This window comes from Nyctereutes procyonoides, unplaced genomic scaffold, assembly GCF_905146905.1.
Source record: "Nyctereutes procyonoides isolate TBG_1078 unplaced genomic scaffold, NYPRO_anot_genome, whole genome shotgun sequence".
Classification (NCBI taxonomy): Eukaryota; Metazoa; Chordata; class Mammalia; order Carnivora; family Canidae; genus Nyctereutes; species Nyctereutes procyonoides.
Window position 1 is genome coordinate 37,943,903 of NW_026575044.1, and position 20,803 is coordinate 37,964,705.

General features: G+C 48.3%; 1 protein-coding gene across 4 annotated transcripts in view; it reads left to right on the top strand.

Moving 5' to 3' along the window:
• TMEM241 (transmembrane protein 241) overlaps positions 1 to 11,447 on the top strand; it is a 113,352-nt gene extending 101,905 nt beyond the window's left edge. For 3 of the 4 annotated variants that reach the window (XM_055324174.1, XM_055324171.1, XM_055324172.1), the window contains 2 exons: positions 267 to 331; positions 7,102 to 8,087. In XM_055324174.1, the coding sequence (XP_055180149.1) occupies positions 267 to 301 (35 nt within the window). In that variant the 3' untranslated portion in view covers positions 302 to 331; positions 7,102 to 8,087. Of the gene's footprint in view, positions 1 to 266; positions 332 to 7,101; positions 8,088 to 8,205 lie in introns of those variants that run through there. The other variant, XR_008664248.1, reaches the window with a different exon arrangement.
• Positions 11,448 to 20,803: the final 9,356 nt, after the last annotated feature.

The following is a 20,803-nucleotide window of genomic DNA, read 5'->3' on the forward strand; positions in this document are numbered from 1 at the left end:
CTTTTGAAGAGTTTGTAAGTTGTGTTTCTATGAAGATATTCACCTCCCAAATAGACTAGGACTTAGCATTTTCTCCACCAAATGCTTAGCTCAGAGGAAGCACTAAATACAGGGCCTAGCAAGTGTGTGGGGAAAAGGACATGAAGTAAAAACAAGTGACGTCTGGAATCTGAACTAACATGAATTCAGCTTGTAAACAAGGGCTCCGGAGAAGGTTACCGAAGTCCTGCTGCTCTGATGCCCTTTTGTTGAAATTATTTCTGCAGGTCATCACAGCTGTTTTGTCAGTATTGCTGTTTGATATGATCCTGACCAATGCAACGGTGGGATGGTAAGTCTTTGGCACAGAGAGAGGAAAAGCAAATTCATTGTTTGGGTTTTATCAGGATACTATTTTTTTTTCCCTCTTAAATGTTGAAGAATGGGTTTTTGGGATATATATTTTATTGACCTGTAAATATACATTCTGAGAAGTGCATATGTCATGAATATGCACCTTGATGAATTTTCACAAACTGATTATACCGAACCTACTATAACCAGCATCCAGATTAAGAAATAGAACATCACCCACACACCTTTCAGCTACTTATCCACACAAGTATAAGCACTGTTGGTGAACTCCTAGTTTTATATATATTATGTGATGTTTCCAAGATTTTATAGCTACTATGACTAGACAAGGATTCAAAACCAGACCTGTGTGTGCCCAAGACCCCATAACCTTACTGTTCCTCCTTAAACCTGACTTGGCAAACACCAAGGATTTACCCACAGTATAGACAGTGTCTAGGTAGAAGTGGGTCATAATGGAGATATAAGAGAAATTGGCCTTGTGTTCTTCTCCCCCCAGTATGATCATCTATAAAGAACTTCTAGATAATTCGACAGCAACACAGAAGGAGCATTACTCAGGACAAGACAGCTCTATTTCTTGTTGAGGGTCTGACATGGTGAACTCAGAATGTCCAGTGGAATGATTATAGAAAAAAGATCTCATTGTCTTAGTTAATACCATAAACTATAATTCTGTCCGTTAGCTAAAAGTATTTATTGTGTGACTGCTGCATGCAAAGACATGTCAGCGCTCAAGGAGGGGAAGGGGCAGGGAAATCATAAAGATAATTTGTGGGATAAGACAGTCATGGTTTGAATGCACAGCAAATGTGAGGGCTGAAGGAAGGAGAGAGGATGGGCCATCAGGAAGGCTTTGGAACTGGCTTGAACTGGACCTTATGCAGAATAGAGAGGCTTAGCAAGGCTGCGGGTGGAAGAGGATTTGGGCCTTCTGGCCCCGGGAAGACCAGGAAGGATAGAGAGGCAGGAGGTGCCAATGGTGAGTGTTGGTGATTTGGAACCGGAGCTGCGGCTGTGGGGAAGGGAGCTAATTCCATGCTCCCCACTTCTTCCCCTGCACCTGTCCTTCCAGGAAGGCATGACGCCCACAGTGGGTGACGTCCAGAAGCCCAGCTGCCAAGATATCCTGATACATTCTTGAGACTTGTCCCCAAATGTCAATGTCTTCACCTACATAGCAGGAGTCTAAATTCTTGATGGTGTTTTTCTTTCTTACAAGTAAACTTCCGACTACTGTATTTTGTACAGAATTTCAGAATGAATTTTAAAAACCCAGGTGTTGAGCCGAGTGTGAGAAATAGAGGAGTGAGATTCCTCCAGCAGGGAGGAAATGCTAAGGCTGACTATCACAGCAGCAGTCTGTAAGAGGCCAAGCCTGCAGGCTCTTTCATGTCCTGTGAACTTGATGGGTATGCCCTGAACAAAATGGAAAGAAAGCCTGTGTGTACCCAAATCAAGGAAACAGCATGTGTGATTATTGCAAAAGGAACCTTGACTTTGGAATTTCCTGATTTTTGAGAACTCTTGAGTTTAAGGATGGTGTGTTTTCAGCCCCAAAGAATTTTCCAACCACAAAGTGAACCACCAGAGGAGGAGTGTCAGGCTGTATTTCAGATTTCCTGTCTTTTGCACAGAACTAGTCTGCACTGTCCACAGACTGGTGTGCTCAAGCTGAGCCTGGCTGACCGGCTCTCAGAGCCTGGGCGCCAGCAGGGCTGCCTTCTGTCTTGCGGGAGCTTAGAACTGATCAGAAGTCACAAAGGGCAGGGACTGCAGAACTGTTTTGTTGGGACCTCCTGTGTTTGCCTGTATCGTCGTTGTTTCTTGTTTGGTTTGCAAATTTTAAATTGGTTGACGTTGAGAAGTCAGGTGATTTCCCCATAAAGGTCCAGGTTTCCAGATTCTTTTGAAAATATGGAACAATGGCTACTTTGGGCCTGTACTTCCACATGGCCCCAGCTGCTGGAATAGAGACTGCCCCCTTACGAGGACATGGACTCTTGAAGTCAGCGCAGCCTCCACCACACCAGGCCGGCTGAGACCAGACGACCCTGTATCAGCTACGTCTGAGAGCCTCCATTTGCACATACATTCATTCATTTCACAAAAGGTGTTTGGTGGGCTCTGAGGCTACAGACACAGTGTGTGGCCCCAGCGAGGTCAACCATCCAGGAAATGAGTGCATGACGTGTCATTATCTACCTTCTGGGGGTGTGGGGGGGTTGGCTGGCAGCTTAGCTGCACGAAACATCATCATCTGAAGTAGGGTTTTTCACCTCAGCACTGTTGATATTTGGGGCCAGATAATTTGTTGTAGGGGGGTTGTCCTATGCCTTGTAGGGTTATTAGATGCAAACCTGAGCCCTATCCCACTGGATGCCAATAGCACCTGCTCCCCTTGGGAGCAGAACTACCCCAGTTGGGAATCAGGGATGTAAAGTTTTGTGGTGGTTAGTGAAGAAAATGCCATTTAAAATTTCGGCAAGACTTAGCAGCTTGCTTATCTCCTGAGTTAGAGATTTGGTCAGCCCGTGTGTCTGGTTCTTAGAAGCCCCTCCCACCCTCTCTGTGTGCAGCACACACCATGCTAAGTGACAGGTAGATGTGCACACCTCATCTTCCTGTGGCTGTGAGCTCCTCCAGGAGGGGAACCACACTCATGTACTTGTGTGGCTCACCGCCTAGCCCTAAGGACTGAATAAATGAGTGGCCAGTCTTCTACATCCCATACCGAGAAAACTTATAAACCTAAGTACCAATGTTGGTCAACTTTTTAAAGTCTTTTCTTAAAAGCAATTGCTCTTATCTGACAAATTATCTTGTTTTTATTATAAAAACAATCTGTTGCAAGCCCAGAATTTAAATACCCAGATGAATATTTAATTATTCACTTTTAACCAACAGAGTTTCATGTTATATATCAATATGTACTCCTCTATTCCAGAATTTCAGCAAAGCGGATCCAACACATACAAAAGAAAAAATTCTGAACCGTGAGCAATGTCCCTGTGGAGTAGAATTAGTTGTGGGTGCCCCTTCTTTGAATCCTTTTTAGAATAGGAGAGACTCTTACCTTTGCAAGTACTTAGATACAAGAAGAGAAAACAAATAATCCAAACACAACCTCTTTGTTCTGAGGATTCTGTGATCCCTTCTCGCCTTTGCCTTTGCTGATCGTTTACGGAGCCCGCCATTGATCATGAGTTACCAACATGCTGGATCTTAGCACAAGCCTCCCACACATGATATCTTCTGCCTTTATTTTCAGACACTGCACAGAGACTGCCCAAGCCTCTTTATAGGAAGAGTGAATTCAGGGGTGAAGGAAGTACTACTCCCCCCAACACACCCCAGAGTGCAGCTAGGATCACAGTGATGGAAATTGATCAGTTTTCCATTTTCGTTAAAAAATGCAAAAACTCTAAAATGCTAAGAAGGGCCTTCTAGAGAACTGTCCCTCATCACCTCTCCACACAGAGTAATTTATCAAATTGTGAACTGTCCCCCTCAGCAAGCCTCCAAGGGAGTGGCACATTAGGCAAATAGCTTTTCGTGGAAAAGAAAAAAAGCCAAAATAGTTTGGAACATGGATGGGAGCAGGGGGAGCAAGGATAAGAATTCATCATCATTCATGGAAAAAATATTTATTAGGCGCTGCATGTAGTGCTGGGCCCCCAGCCAGAAAAGGGTACAGGCTCTGCCCCATCTCATGGGGTCAGTAGGTGCTTGAATGAGCACAGTAATGAATGTACAGTTGAGGCCTCTTCTGATGGGCAAAGACTGGAGGGACCCTGAAACCCCACCCCATCCCACCCCTAACCCAAAGAGAAGCTAGTGATGGATGTTTCTGGCTGGGTAAGGTCTACAATCTGGTGCGTATGCCTTCGTTGCATGAAGTGTGTTGACTTCAGGAATGATGGGGATTACAAGATTTGCCAACAGTTCAGTGAGGCCCTGACTTAAATAGTTGTAATGCTATTAAGATTCCTGTGCCCTGTGTCAGCTTCTCCTGCTTTTTAGAAAACAACATCAAAGCTTACCTCCCTGGCTCTCTTACCAGTAAACTTGAACCAAGGTTTGTTTCCTTCTGAGCATTCACTAAGCTGCTTTGGTGTTTCATGAAATAGCTAAGCCCAGCGGATGAAATGCAAGGTTATTACACTTCGGCATTGTTCTAAGGCCGTGGGGGGAGAAGGGGCAACGAGCCAGCCCGTAGGCTATTCTTCTCCCTGGTGACTGCGGAGGATTACTGGAAGCTGCAGAAATGACTGAGCCCCCCGTTACATTTGCAGAAATAAGCCCCTCCCAAGGCCAAAGGCCCGTGCAGCCTGTGCGCCAGGTCACAGTGACTCTGAACTTGCCTGGGGGGTGCGGGTGGGGGTGGGGGGTGTTAAGAAGACGTGTGTGTGTGTGTGTGTGTGTGTGTGTGTGTGTGTGTGTGTGTGTGTTCTTTAAGGGATGTTGAAAGGAACAGTAAGATCTGTGTAAAAGGAAAAGCCTGGCGTTCAGGGCTGAGCCTCTGGACCAAAAGAATGGCTTCCCGTTCAGTTACGTCTTCATCCAAAGAGATGTCCCTGAATTAGACCAGGCACCAGCACAAATGGGTCATGTTTCCACATATGGCCTTCTGGAACTTGGACCCCAGTTTCTTACAGAAGCAATCCTTTAAACGATGATTATAGATCTAGGAAGGTCCTCGGGCATTTGTTTCACCTCTAACGTAAATGCTAATTTCAGTTGCATTGTTATGAGTTAAATGTGCATTAAAGAGAATTTATGGACTTATTGCCACTATTCATAGTATTTCTGGGCAAAGAAGAAAGTACATTCCAACTTGGAGCTTTGGAGACCAGGCATCCATCCCCCTCATGCTCTCACCTTTCCATCCCAGCTGTTCCCCTCCCTGGGGGGTGGGACACCCTCCTGGCCCCGTCCCCCAGTGACTGTCTACCTAACGAGTGCCCCTGCTCTCACCCAGAGGCCTGTAGTCACCAGGGAGAGGAGATGATGGTGGTTTAGGCGCTTTTCCCTCTCTAGGGTTGACAGGGGGAAGGGAGTAGATTTGTTCTCTGTTGTTCTAAAAGGCAGAACTGGGACTCACAGGCAAGGTTGTAAAAAGCAGCTGTTGGGTCAGCCTGAGGAAGGACTTCCCCCTGGAGGGAGGAACCGTGTGCCCAGGGTCTTCCATGAGTCAGAAGCCCATCGACACCGGCTTGAACCCTTTGCGCAGTGGGATGTGCCCCCCAGGTGAAGTCTTCAAGCAGCATCAGGAAGCCAGCTCTGAGGGCCAGTGAGGAAGACACTGCTGCCCTGGGAGGACAGTCAGCTAGCCGATAGGATAATATTTTATCACTTGTCCATTACAGGCCAAGTGTGGGGGTGATGGCTTCATGTATACCCTTTCCAGCCTCACAGAGATTGCTGGCTGTGACCGTCTCCCGTGGCACAGACGAGACGAAAGCTGGATAGCATGCACAGGGTCACGTAGCTCGTAAACACCTGAGCCACAGTTTGAACTCACTTTATTGTTTTAATAGTCTCACACTTAGTTCATCCCTGTGCTGAACGAGGTAAATGGTACAAGTTTTCTTTATGTCAGAGTCACTCACATAGGTGACATTTCTCACTGGGAATGTTCACGCCACCCTGTGTCTCATATATTGGGTGCCCTGGGTGTGTGTCGGACCCGTAAAGACGCCACGGCCTAGGTGTGTGTGTGCTGCATGTGGGTACATGGATGGAGGCACACATGGAACCGAAAGGCCATTGGCACCTCTGATCCAGAGCATTTTATCACCAGGGACCTCCCATCATAATCCTTCAGTGACGGCCCAGCCCAGTCCCCAGAAGTGCTTTTTGGGAAGAATTTGAGGATTCAGACAGCAGATTGTCTGCTGAGAAGTTTAAGATAGAAAATGTACAGACCTCTGGATGTATTAAATGTGAGGCATGTGGGGACGCCTGGGTGGCTCAGTCGGTTAAGCACCTGCCTTCGGCTCAGGTCATGATCCCAGGGTCCTGGGATCAAGTCCTGTATTGGGCTCTCTGCTCAGCAATCTTCCTCTGCCACTCCCCCTGCTTGTGCTCTTTGGATCTCCCCTCTGTCAAATAAATAAATAAAATCTTATTAATTAATTAGAGGCATGTTAAAATAGTCAACTCCTTCTCACCGTCTGCAGTGTTCCCACTCTACCTTTTCATTTTCAAATCGCTGACTATATTTCTTTCTGCTCTGGTGGGAAATTCATGATTTGCCGTTAGTATTTTCATCTCTAACTGTTCTGTTAGTCTCAGTGAAGTAGCAGGGTGCAGAGACTGTCACTTCAGTCACGGTAAGATTATGGATACCTGCATGGTGTCGTCCTGTCATCAAGCCTCCTCTGCAAAAAGGCCCCCTAGCAGCTGTATGGGAAGCCCTGTCCCCTCTGCATCTGCTGCAGAGCATTTGCTAGAGTACAGTCTCCTGTGCCGGGTCAGGATGAGCGGGATACCACCCCTGCTTCCCAGGGGGAAAGGCTCCAACCCCACCTTGCAGCCCTCTCCCCTCCTGCCACACAGCTGACATTTACTTGGGATCACCAGGCCCGACCTGACAGCAGGGCAGGTTAGGCAGGGGATGAGAGGGTCCCTACCACAGAATGAGGGACCCCTTGCCCTGCTGCAGGTGGGCACTGGGCAGCTCAGTGGGTATGCAGCCTCCATACTCAAGGGACCAGAAAGCTAACCTCTTGCTATTTCTTGCAGCCTCCTGCTCGGTGGACTTGGAGAGGCCTTGCTGGTTTTCTCAGAGCAGAAGAGCTCCTGAAGGCAGGAAGAGTAGACTCCCAGGCTGCCAGCTGGAGTGAGCAGCCCCTGAGCCTTGGAACTCCCTGTCGCATGTGTCAGGAGGAAGAAAGCAGGGACACTGAGGCCCCCACTTCTCAGGGCATCAAGGAGAGCACTCTCCGGGGGTCTCCGGGCTGCTGCAGAGAATGCACTGGGTTGTGTCTTCCTGTTTCAAGAGGCTCACTCGAGCCCTGCTGACCACGCCATGTAAACCCAGAAGCAGGGTATGTGTATGGGGAGGTCCCTCCTGGGGATGGCTCTGCTCACTTGATTGACACACAGGCCTCCGTATTCAACACCTGCAGCCAAAAACTGCTTTGACCACCTGGTGGTGGGCTCAAGGTATTTCACTGCACTTTTTGTCTTGTGTTGTGTTTTATATCTTTAGAGACTCTTCCAGGGGGACGTCCTTCCTTTGCTCTCGTGTGCTGCCTGGAGCCCACACTCACCCGCTTATGAGCACAGATAAAACTCCTTGGGAGGGCTCTCCCAAGCAATGAGGGGCAAACACTAGTAAGGACACTATCACTCCAGAGTGGGTGCTGAAGCCTTTTTTGTGGCTGTGTGTCATGTTGTGTTGACTTCGTACATTCTTTTTTTTTTTTTTTTTGCCCACTATTAGGTTAATTTGCTCCTACATGATCATCAGAGGGAATAAACTTTATAATTACTGATGGATATGCTCCCTGGACAGTGAAACAAACAGAACCAATGTATACACACAAGCACACACATTTATATTCATATTCCTTAAAGCTTTTAATCCGTCTAATTCCCGGATGGCTCAGAGGAGGTTTCAAATCATTGAACACAGAAGTATATTTTTCATCCCAGATTAAAAAATGGATTAAAAAAGTAATAATAAAAATAAATAAATAAAATAAAAATTGGATTAAAACTCTAAACCTGGCCTGTGTGGGAGTCAAAAGAAATGAATATGCATGAAGTAGTAACTTGATTCTGAACCCACCATGAAGGTTTAAGAGAATAATGTGTAACTCCCAATATTTCTGCTGATGACAGGTATTGAATACCTGATTGTCCCGCCGAGTGTCGGTGGTGGTCATGTCGAGATGTAGGAGGTAGTGAAGCTGCAGCCACTGCTCCCGAGGCAGGAAGCCAGCCTTCGGTGTTGGACGTCCGCGTCATGGATGGAGAACCGTCTTTAGCATCTGGGAACTCAGCCTGTCCATTCTCAGCTCTGGGAAGAGTAAAGTTAGCTCAGTCAGGGGCCATTCTTTCTGCACATTCTCTCCAATTTATTGAAAAAATAAACAGAAAATGAAACAAATGGGAATGGATTAGTAGATTTGGAACTCGAGTACCTTCAGTCCATTTCCTGGTCTTTTCCTGGTCTCTGTGTGTCATTTAAGGTAAAGATGTTCAGAGTGACCTCTATGCAGATGGAGTTTCAGTTTGCTTTTTGTTCTTCATCAGAGGTGTTAAACTTTATAGAGGCTGAGGATCAAATAGAAAAATGGGTTTAGAATTGCCCTTGTTCTTCTGCTCCCACAAAACCCTCTTTGTAAAACTCAGTTCTTCATCTTTTGTGGCAAGTGGCATCTGACCAAATGTCATCTTAAGCCTGTCTTTCCAGGTGCCGTCCAGGCAAACGGAGATTCCTAAGTCTGGAAAGAATCATGCACAGTTAATGGGCCCGTCTCCTGTTTCCAGGAGATCTGTTCTTCTTTTTTTTTTTTCTTTAAGATTTTTTTTAATTTTTATTTTATTATTATTATTTTTTATTTATTTGAGAGAAAGCGTGAAAGCCAGAGCACAAGCAGTGGGAAGCGGTGTGGGAAGAGGGAGAAGCAGACTCCCCACTGAGCAGGGAGCCCACTCAGGACTGGATCCCAGGACCCTGAGATCATGACCTGAGCTGAAGGCAGACATTTAACTGACTGAGCCAGCCAGGTGCCCCAGGAAGACCTCTTAAAAAAAATCTCTACCAAGGATTTTAAAATTTTTTTCGTTTGATTATTTTTTTAATGGCATTCCAGGGTCCCATTGTTTTTATTTTTCATTTTTTTATTTTAATTTTTTAAGTTTGAGTAGAGTTGACACATGTTATATTGATTTCAGGTGTACAACTTAGTGATTCAACAAGTTTATACCTTATGCTCTGCTCACCACAAGAGTACCACCTGTCCTCATACATCACTATTATAATATTGACTGTATTCCTTACACTGCACTTCTTACTCCCATGCCTTACTCATTCCATAACTGGAAGCCTGTAGCTCCCTCTTCCCTTTGCCTGTTTTGCCCATCTCTGTACCCCCTCAGGCAATCATCAGTTTGTACTCTGTAGTTCTGATTCCACTCTTTGTTTATTCATTCTTTAAGAGTCTGTTTGTAAGTGGAGTCATATGGTATTTATCTTTCTCTGTCTGGCTTCTCTTAGCATAAGATCCATCCATGTTGTCTCATGTGGCATGACCACATCCTTTTTTATGGCTGTATAATATTCCATTGCATGTATATGTGCACATATATATCATAGTATTTCTATATATATGTGCAATGGAATATTATACAGCCATAATATATATATAATATTCCATTGCACATATATATATATCACATTTTCTTTACCAGAAGTAATCTATCAGTAGACACTTAGACTACTTCCATATCTTGGCTATTGTAAATAATGCTGCAATAAATATAGAGGTGTGTATGTCTTTTTCATATTTTACTGTTTTCATTTTCCCTGGGTGGATACCCAGGGGTGGAATTACTGGATCATATAGTATTTCTATTTTTAATTTGGTGAGACACCTCCACACTGTTTTCCGCAGTGGCTGCACCAGCTTGCGTTCACCGCAACAGTGCATGAGGGCTCCCTTTTCTCCACATCCTCACAACACTTGCTGTTTCTTCTCTTGACTTTAGCCATTCTAACAGGTGTGAGGTAATAGCTCATTGTGGTTTTGATTTGCATTTCCCTGAGGATGAGTGATATTGAGCATCTTTTCACGCGTCTGTCAGCCATCTAGTTGTCTTCTTTGGAGTAATGTCTGTTTGGGTCCTCTGCCCATTGTTTGATTAGATTTTTTTTTTTTGTATAAGCTCTTTATATATTTTGGATATTACCTCCTATTGGATATATCATTTGCAAATATCTTCTCCCATTCAGTAGGTTGTCTTTTTGTTTTATTGATGTTTTCCTTTGCTGTGCAGAGGTTTTTATTTTGATGTCATCCCACTAGTTTGTTTTTGATCCCCTTGCCTCAGGAGACAGATCTAGAAAGATGTTGCCACAGCTGATGTCAGAATGAGTACTGCCGGTGCTCTCTTCTAGGATTTTTATGGTTTCATGTCTCACATTTAGGTCTTTAATCTGCTTTGAGTTTATTTTTGTGTATGGTGTAAGGAAGTGGTCTAGTTTCATTGTTTTAAAATCTCACATCTTTTCTTACTTTGACATTAGCAGGAGGCAGAGGATTAAGGTGTTTCTTCATTATACCACTCTGTTTCCTTCAACCTCCATCTCTTCTAGGGCTTTTTTCTCCACCCCCACCCCGAAACCTTAACTTCTATGTTTTATGCCCAAATTTACATGCTCAGCTCTGAATGCAGGTGAGCCCAGAGGTCTGTAGAGCCAGGGGCTGGCCCAGATTAGTGCAACCTCAGTTGTCATTATCTGTGGCTCCCTGGGCCCCTCTCTGGGTGGGAATCTCCAGGCAACCCCAGCACTCCCTTCTGTGGAAGATGATCCATTTCACCGTGTCCTGTCTGGGTCCTGATGGTCCCTGACCTTGCTGGCTCCAAGTCAAAGCCATGGTGCTTGTTTTTTTTTTTTTTTTTTTCATTTGTACAAATAAAGAGTATGCTTTCCATTAGGAGAGGCAAGGTTCTGTATGATTATGTATTGTTCCTAATTTGCTATGGATATAAAGAAAAATAAACCATTTGTTTTCATGGTAATTTGCCTTTCTTTTTCTTCTCTTCAAACTCAGCTGGAGAGTATTGTAAAAATAGTTATTATCCTTGGGGATGGGGGCTGTGAGGGGAGGGCTCTTGCATCTTCAAGACAGGCCAGACTTCTGCCAACATCCAGGCTGCTTAGCTCTGAACAGGGAGGGCCACCCAGCTTATTCTCCTGGACCTGTGCCATCCTGTAGGCTGACCCAGCATAGCCACATGTGGCCATTGAGCACCGAAATGGTATGTGTCCAAATTCAGATGTGCTGTAAATAAGTGTAAGTATATGCTGATTTCAAAGATTTCATATTAAAAAAAGGATGTAAAATATTTTGTAATAATTTTATACTGGTTATGGATCGAAATAGCATTTTGATAGATTGGATTAAATAAAATATGTTATCAAAATGAATTTCTCATTTCTTTTTATCTTTTTTAATGGGCTTGCTAGAAAATTGCAATCTCTACATTTAGCTCACATGATGTGTCTGTTGGTCAGTGCCAATTTGGAGCGATTCATCTACACTGGGCCAGGGAAGTGGCGAGGAGACGGATGTTGGCAGCAGCTGCTGGGGTTACCAACCCCATAACAACATCTAAGACACTCAGTTGCTGAATGCTTATCAAATGCCACACACTGTGCTAGGTACTTTCTGTGTCACGTCATTTAGTTTTACCAGTGGTGAGGCAAGCAACATTCTCCTCCGTTTTACTAAGGAGATTCGGGGAGGTTCCATGACTTTTCCAGGGTCATCCAGCTAGGGCTCGGGCCCAGGTTTCTCTGATTAAGCCTGCTCATCTTCACCTGAGAGAGTTCTGTTGTGAAGGAGGAACATTTTACAGGGAGTTACCAGTTCTGCGCGTGAGTGCTTCCATGTGGATTCCTGACATCTGTGAGGTCACTTGTCGCTTTCTCCCTGGAGGCTGTGTCTTTGCTAAAAGGTGGGGTCTGTGGCCTGCGTCCCAGCCGCCCACCAGCCTCTCCCCGAGGGCTGTGTCTGAGGTCCACCCTGTACAGGGTTGGAGCAACCAGCAGCACTCTGGGAATGGCACTGCTCCCACCTGAACTATAGCTCATAACGTTTCCAGAACAAACAGCCACTGTTGAATTCTCAGGCTCGGTTTCCCAGGGACTGGCATTTTTCGGTGGCTGAAGGATTTGAAGGTTGAAGAGCCTGGGTGACTGACACTTAGGTCTGCAGGCCCACCAGCGGGTGTACAGCTACTGATCTGGCTGAAACACATAAGCATGTACAAATACAATAGGTGGTTGTGAACGCTTGGAACATGGTATCTTTTTTGAGTAGTTGACTTGGGCAAAGTATTGAAATAGAATATGGAATCATCTGGAAGTTCAGGTGGTTGGGACTCTTTGGGAGTCAGTGGTCCTTTGATTCTTGTTCCTGGGAAAGCCAGTCAAAGGAGTGAGGCTCTTGAGCTTCTCCTGGCCCTGCCCTCACTTCAGGTTCTGTCCCCCAGCCCCACACAGAGGGAGGCTGTGCCAGCGTGTTCCCCCGATGCCTGCACCGCCACCCAAGGGTATTCACTCTCCTGTGAAGTTTCTTGCCCTTTCTCTTGAACCTGGGCTAGCTCTGTGACTTGCTTGCTACCAGTAGAACATGGTGGAAGTGATGCTACGTGACTTTCAAGGCCGAGTCAAAAGTAGCCTTGCAGCATCTACCTTAGTCTTCTAGAGCAGCCTCTGGGAGCCCTGGGCTGACATGTGGAAGTCTGACCACCATGGGGCTTCTGTGCTGCAGAGACCAGGTGCAGGCACTCCAGGAGACAGTCCCTGCCGAGCACCCCTTCTAGACATCCCATCAGGCTACCAGACTGTGAGGGAAGCTGTCCTGGAGCCTCTCGACCAGCCCATCTGCCAGCTGGCTGTCATCAAGTGACCTCAGTTGATGCCACGTGGAGAAGAATCGCCCAGCCCAGCCGCACCTGCATGAATTCCTAACCACAAAATTATGAGATAAGGTAAAATTGTTTTAAGCCACTAAATTTCAGGGAAATTTGTCCCACAGCAATAGATAAGAGACAGAGGTCCTAGAATTCTGGTCCTCTTTGGTGGCTCCAGTCTGTGCTCTGAGCCCCTCCGCAGAACAGACCGCTGCTCGGGAGAAGCGGTCCCTGCTCCAGCTGAGCTCTGGCCCCAGGAGCAGGGCCCCGGCTGACGGCGCCAGGCTTGCCCAGAGCCCCAGTGCAGGCCAGATCTGTACTTTGCGTTGAGGTACCTCCTTTACACATTTGTTCGTTCAAAACATATCGGGAGTCCGCTTGGCGTCCGGCTCTGCTCGGGCCCCGTGGACAACCGTGAGCAAGACAAGGCCTCCTGGAGCTTGCTTTCCAGCGGGGATAGAGACAGACAAGGAAATAAGAGCATTTCAGGGAGTGAAGGGCTTTTAAGAGAATAAAGCTGGGAAAGGAAGCACGGACTCTTCTGAGCACCTCCTGAAAAGTCAGGAACTTTTCTTCCAGAACGTGTGGTGTCTCCCACACACTTCAGCGCCGAGTTAGAGATGTACGTGCCGTGTGGCAGGCCCTGAGGCTTGCCCTGCGCCGCCCCGTGTTGCTCCAAGTGCTTCGCTCCTGAGGCATCTCCCTGTAGCCTCCCAAGGAGCCTCTGGTAGAGGAACTGCTTGTGGCCTCGTCTTTTTGCAGAGGAGGCGGCAGACACAGAGAAGGTGAGTAACTTCCCTGAGGCCAGTTACAGGGGGTGGGAGGACTCGCAGGAGGCTGCCTGAGCTCTCAGCCCACCTGTGGGCCCTCCCCTCCCATGCGAGGGGACAGGGGAGCAGGGACCAGTGAGCAGAGTCGGAGGCAGGGAGGTCTGACCACGCTCAGGGAGCGGCAGCCGAGTGCCAAAGCCGAAGCCTGTGAGAGGCCGGGGAGGTAGGTTGGGTCAGCCCGGCTGTGATTTAAATGCTGGGAAGGAAGTGCTCCTGGTGCTCTGTATGGGGTGCAGGTGCTCCCAAAATGTTTTATCATTAACTCTTTACAGTCCTCAAGGTCCAGCCTCTAGATGAGGCCTCGGAGACTCTGACAGGACAGGACACCTCCGCAAGCTCCCTGCTCCGTAGCCCAGAGGAGACCAGAGGAGCTCCAGAATGTTTTCACCACCCTCTCCGTGGCCCCTGCCCATGCTATGGGTTGTCCACGGGCATTGCCCACTCACCTCATCCTCCCGCCCCAGATCACTGGATTCTGAGCAAACCAGAGGAGACAAGCTCCCCTCCCCTGCAACTGGTGGCCCTCACTGCCAGGCATCACCACCCAGGTCCCTCGCAAGCCACCTGCTGGGCAGCTCCTGGGTCCTCCAAACCACCAGGAAGGCCGAGCGCATTCCAGAACCTATACAAGGCTCTCTCTGTCCTGGAACCTTTCAGAGGCTGCGGACACCCCAAGCTCCTCGTGAAATGAGGGATTCTTTGCTCCTGCAGGGAGCTGATTCTCTGCAGCCTGACCAGCAGCGTCCTGCCCTTAGTAAAACAAACAGTGGTGTATGAAGCTTTGTGTGGTTCCATCCAGGATCCACCGGGGAGGGGTCTGAAGGAACCGCGCCCCCTTCTCCCCCTCCGCTCCCCGCCCTTGGCAGCTGAGAGTGGAATCCCATTTCAACAACTGCCTGAGCCAAAAGGAACATTTGAGTCATTTATTTCCTGCCTGCGGTGCAAAATGGCCCACAGGGCTGGCAAGGCAAGGCTTTTGTGCCCATTTGTCTTCACACCGTCACTCCGAAGGAGCCTCAGGGAGTGCAGTGGAGCCTTGGAAGTGCAGGGACTTAATCCAGCCCCCCCACCCCCCTCTGTTCCCAGGGCCAGTGGGTCAGCAGGGCCCCTGGAAGTTTCGGGGATCTTGGGGAAGAGGGCGCTAAGTCAGAGGTAGAATCCTAGGGGCTCTCCAGGCTCTCTGTGTCCTGGCAAGTGAGGTCAATCATTCCTCAATCATTCCTTCACTTTCTCCTCACCCCTTCCTCCATTCCTTCATCACACTCGCACAGTGAATTCCCCGAGGCAGGGCGGGGCTCGTCTAGGTTGCAGGTGCTTCCGTTTGCTCCAGCACCGGCGACTGCGTTGACTACATCGCTGAAGGTAGGCCTGCCTCCTCACATCCGTGAGGCCAGACGCAGATCCTCCTCCCAAAGGGAAGCGTGAGGTTGTCCCCGGGCAGATTCTCCCTTGTTCTGGCAGGAGCAGCTCCCTGTGACTTTCCACGTGATTGTAGACGGAAAGCAAATACAGCTGACCCTTGAACAACACAGGGGATAGAGGTGCTGACTCCCCCACCCTTGCAAGTCAAAAATTCACGTAGAACTTTTGACTCCCCAAAAACTGAACTACTAATAGCCTGCTGTTGACCAGAAGCTTTACTGATAACATAAACAGTTGATTACATGTGTTTTGTATGTATATGTATTATATGCTGTATTCTTATAGTAATTTAAGCTAGAAAAAAGAAAAATGCGGTTAAGATCATAAGGAAGAGAAAATGCATTTGTAGTATTTTAGGTATATTTTTTGAAAACAATCTAGGTACAAGTGGACCTGATGGGTTCAAACCTAGTTGTTCATGGGTCACTATATCCATTCCCTGTTCTCACAGAGGTGCTGAGCCTACAAGAAGACCGCCGACAGAGCTTTGTTTTTAAAAAAAGCAGCTTTTCTAAGATATAATTCACATGTCCCAAAATGCACCCATTTAAAATGTGCAATTTGGTGGATTTTAGTATGCACGGGATTCTGCAACCATCACCACTATCTGATTTTAGAACATTTTCATCACCCCAGAAAGAAACCCTGCACTCATTGTCATTCCTCCCTACTCTGCTCCGGCTGACCAGGCAATTCACTTTCTACATCTACAGGTTTGTCTGTTCTGGAGATTTCATGTGAACAGGGATCATGCAATACGTGGCCTTTTGTGTTAGACTCAGGTTTTTAAGTACTTCATAAACTCCTATCAAAGGCTGCTTCCCAGAGCAGCCACATCTTTGCCTGGGGTAGGAGACCTGAACATGGGCCATGGAAAAACTGGGAGTGGGGGTAGGAATGGGGGTCCCCGGCACCTGGAGGTAGGTGAGAGAGTTCAGGAGAGAGGTAGCAGGAGGGGTCATGGTCGGTCAACACTTCCAGAGCCCTGGGGGCTCCCGTCCTAGTTTATTTTTCAGTGATGCCCCATTTGATCCTCAGGCCTTCAGTCAAGTCTCTCATTGCAAGACATTCTGGTGCTGGTTGTGCTTTGGGGAATGAAGGGTCCGGGTCTCCCGTGTGTGGTGGAGTTGGACAGGGGAGTGGAGGAGGGCTCACCACTCTCGGGGCAGGTGGTGACTCTTTAACCGTTGAGCTCCCAGCAACTGTTCTCCTTCACTCTGGGGCTCTTGAAGGTACAACCAAGTCAAACCTGTGCTTTATGTTTGTGTTTCTGTCAGCTGCTAGTCATGTCTAAGTGAAGCACCCTGTCCTGGGCAAGAGGGAAAAACAAACATAGCCAATGGAGGAGTTTGCGCCCTGACTGAACAGATTCATGTGCATGTGACGTGAGGACATGGACCAGAAGGCAGAGAATGGAGAGCATCCCTAGGAGCTGCCATGTCCAGGTTCCCAGCAACAGCCTTGGTGGAGGCCCCATAGAGGCTTGTTTGTAACCTCCCCTCAGGTGAGGGGAATGGACCTGATGGAGGAAAGCTGTTGGCCTGTGCTGGGGTTGGTTCCCACCTCTGCAGCCCCCACCCCCATCCCTGTCTTCACCCCCTGTTCAAGCTCACCATGGTCTGCCTCCCCCACTGGAGCCTTGGAGCTCGGAGGCACAGCTCTAGGATGCTGGCGTGGAGACCGCTAACTGCTTACCCAGCGTGCATCTCCTCTTCCTCACTGTATTTGTTAGCAAGGGCTACAGTAACAGTACCACAGACCAAGTGGCTTAAACAACAGAAATATATTGCCTCACAGCTCTGGAGGCTGGAAGTCAGAGACTAGGTTTTGAAGGGGTTGGTTCCTTCTGAGGGCTGAGAAGGAACAGTCTGTTCCAGGCATCTTGTCCCTGTGTCTCTTCACATGGTCTCCTCTCTATGCATGTCTCTGTGTCCAAATTCCCTCTTTTTATAAGGACACCAGACATGCTGGATTAGGAGCCACCCTGAAGACCTCATCGTGACCAGATCACTTCTGTAAAGATCCTATCTCCAAAGAAGGTCACATTCTGAAGTGCTGGCAGTGAGGACTTCAGCATACCTTTATGTGGGGGCCACAATTCAACCCCTGACACTTCGCAGTAGCAGTGATAGCAGTCAGTTTTACTTGAGAGGTTGTATATGTGGCTAAAAGGTGCACCCCTGCCTCCTGTACAGCCTGTATAGCTTATTTGAGTGGGTACAGGCCAAGCAGAACTTGGTGGGTGACACTTGGGGACAGTTCCTTCAAAGAGCTCACATGGGTAGACCTCTTGCCTTCTTGCAGCTTCTTTCTTGGATGGAAGACATGATAGCTGGAGTTCAGCGTCTCTCTTGGGCCCTGAGACAACCTTCATGTTGGAAACTGCCCTAAGGACAGTGGAGCAGAAGCTGGAAGGAGCCTGAGTTGCTGACGAGACAGCGGAGCTACCATGGCAGCCATGGGCTGCCCACCTCCAAACTTTTTTCTCTTAAGATTTTATTTATTTATTTATTCATGAGAGACACAGAGAGAGGCAGAGACACAGGCAAAAGGAGAAGCAGGCTCCATGCAGGGAGCCCGATGCAGGACTCGATCCCAGGGCCCCAGGATCATTTCCTGAGCTGAAGGCAGACGCTCAACCCCTGAGCCAGCTAGGTGCCCTCCACCTGCAACCATTTTAATTTGGAGAAAATAATTAAGTTCTCCCCCCACCCTGCTGTCTGCTCTGCCCTCTACGTAAGCTCCTCGGAGGCGGGGCCAACGTCTGGTTATCAGTATTTCCTCAGAGCCTCACGCAGACCGTGCCCACTGGCGGTGCTCTGTGCGTGGTGGCCCTGATGGATCTTACACCTCTCACTTAACGACTCAGGGGTCTCGGACTGGGAGTCTTCATTTGCATAACAATAAAAATGTATAATACCTGGACTGTTTTAAAAATTAAGCACAGGGGCATCTGGGTGGCTCAGTCGGTTAAGCATCCTGCCTTCAGCTCAGGTCATGATCCCAGGGTCCTGGGATTGAGCCCCACGTGGGGGGCTCCCTGCTCAGCGGGGAGTCTGCTTCTCCCTCTCCCTCCTCCCCACCGCACCTCATTCTCTCTCTCTCTCTCAAATAAAATATTTTCAAAAAATAAAATAAAAACGAAGCACAATTAAATGTATAGCATTAGCACAATGCCTAGCACCATGTTGGATGGCCAAGGAATAGTGGCCATTATTAGTATTACAATTTTCTGTAAAAAGTCTTGTTCGAGTTCCCGTGTGAGGCTCCACGTATTTCTGACAAACCAGAGCTTACTTTTCCCTAAGGCCAAGCCTCTGATTTATATTCATTGTGTTCGTGAGTTTCCCATCTTATTCTTTCTCCTTTTGGTCTCAAGAACCTCAGCAGTCTGAGCCCCTAGATTGCCTTGGTTCCGATTCTGGCACTTTCCAGTCTGTAGGCTCCAGGGCAGGCAAGCCTTCCATGCTCAGCCAGGCTACGGGCTAAGTCAGGGCACAGGATGTGGCATAGCACTGTGGTTTAGCGGTGGGGGCTATACATTCTGCCCCAGGGTCTTGGTGGGTGAAGAGGGTCTTCCGGTGAAAAGAGTAGGGAAGCATCGCAAAGATGACCCCGGGGTTCCACCGAGCTGGTGCCCCAGCCATTTGCAACACGATGGAGCTGCTTCACCACTGCTTGGGTCTGGGCCAGCCTTGCGACTTGTTTTGGCCGTAAAAGCAGTGGAAGGGACACTCCCAACTTTGAGCTAAGGCCTTAAGAAGCCTTGTACTCTTCCACTTGCTCTCCTGGACTCCTCTCTGAGGCCTCTTCTCCACGAGGTCTTTTCCTTGGCTGCTGGGTTCAGCTCAGCAAGATTCCTGCCAAGCCAGTTTAGCAAGCATCCCTCCCCCCACCCTTCCCCCATCCCTAACTAAGTTCCTTTCAGTATTTTTCCATCCACTGACTCCCTTAGCCTGCCCATTGGCTATAGGTCCCCAGCTCTCTGTTGGACTCAGAGTTGAGTGCAGTGTCTGCCCTGTAGCCATAGTCTTGACCTCTCCTGCAACAGTCTAGGGTAGTTTCCCTTGCCCGCTTAACTCCGTCCAGTGCGTGTTTTCTTTGACAGCTTCCACCACCAGCACAAGCCCAGCCTTGCCTGCTGGAAGATGAGAGACCATGTGGAGCAGAGCCAAGTGCCCCCGCCAAGGCCATCCTAGACCAGCCTGCCCTTAGCCGACTGCAGACTGGTTGGGATCAGTGTGCCCGGCTGAGATCAGCTGAGCTCGGCTTAGGTAAGCAGAAGTGTCCAACCCACCCCGAGGCAGAGAAATCACAAATGTCTGTTGGTTTATCCCCCACACTTGGGGAGGTGCGATTTGCAGCCATAGTGTGGTCACTATAGGTGACGGCAGGTGCAGCGGAGAAGGAAAAGACAAGGGAAGCGGAGCAGAAGGACTTTTTGAAAGAACCCCTGCCCTGAGCCCCTTGGGTCCCGCAGAGCTCCTCTCTTGTGGTCCCACGGCAGGGGGGAGGGACAGCACTATCTCTTTGGCCTACCACCCCCTGAAGGAGGTGGCTGCTGCTGTGTGGGTCCTGCCATCACCCAGGAGGCAACTGCAGAGAGGCCAGGGAGGGTGGAGCCCGGGCAGGAAGGGACTGGCTGGTGCTGGGGTGCCTTAGCCGGCCTGAGCCCTGAGCCCGCGAGGGAACAACTGGGTCCGATATTCCACATCACTTCAAGTGAACGCAGCGGGACCGTACTATTAATAGCGGGCTGAAGAACTCTGAACTGTGGGCACCCAACACACGGCACGCTGGAGTCCCCTTCTGGAACATTCTTCTCCTGGTCTGGGCCCACCCTGCCCTGGGCCTTTTGTTTTCCCACACGGCGTCTCGCCTCCTGGGCCATTTCTTTATTTTCTTTAAGAATTGTAAAATACCTCTATCATAAAATTTACTATTTTGACCATATTCAGCATCTGTTTCAGCAGCATTAAGTGCCTTCGCGCTGCTGTACAACCATCACCGCAGATGGAAATTCAGGACCCATCAAACAATGACTCCTGGTTCCTTCTTTCCTCCAGCCCCTGGAAACCTCCATTCTACTTTCTGCGTGTATGAATTCGCCTCTGCTAGGCACGTCATCTAAGTGGAATCCTACATTTGTGTCTCTCACCTTGTGTCTCTCTTTAGTGCCTCTCAGCTCTTTATTCTCAAAACCAAAAGTTTTGTTTTTTAGACATCTGAAAAGCAGCTCTCCAGGAATATGCACTTTCTTTCTTTTAAGTTTTTATGTATGTATTCATTTAAGTAATCTCTACACCTAACGTGTGGCTTGAACTCCCGACCCCAAGATCAAGAGTCGCATGCTCTTCTGACTGAGCCAGCCAGGCACCCCATCAACACCAAAAATTTTGTTTTCAGACATCTAAAAGCAGCTTCCCCGGGATAGGCACTTTCTTTAACACCCATGCCCCCTTCTCTGACCCTGTGTAAGAACTGGGCTCCCTGACCATGACCTTGGGGTACGGGTATCCCTGTCCTCATCAAATCTCCTC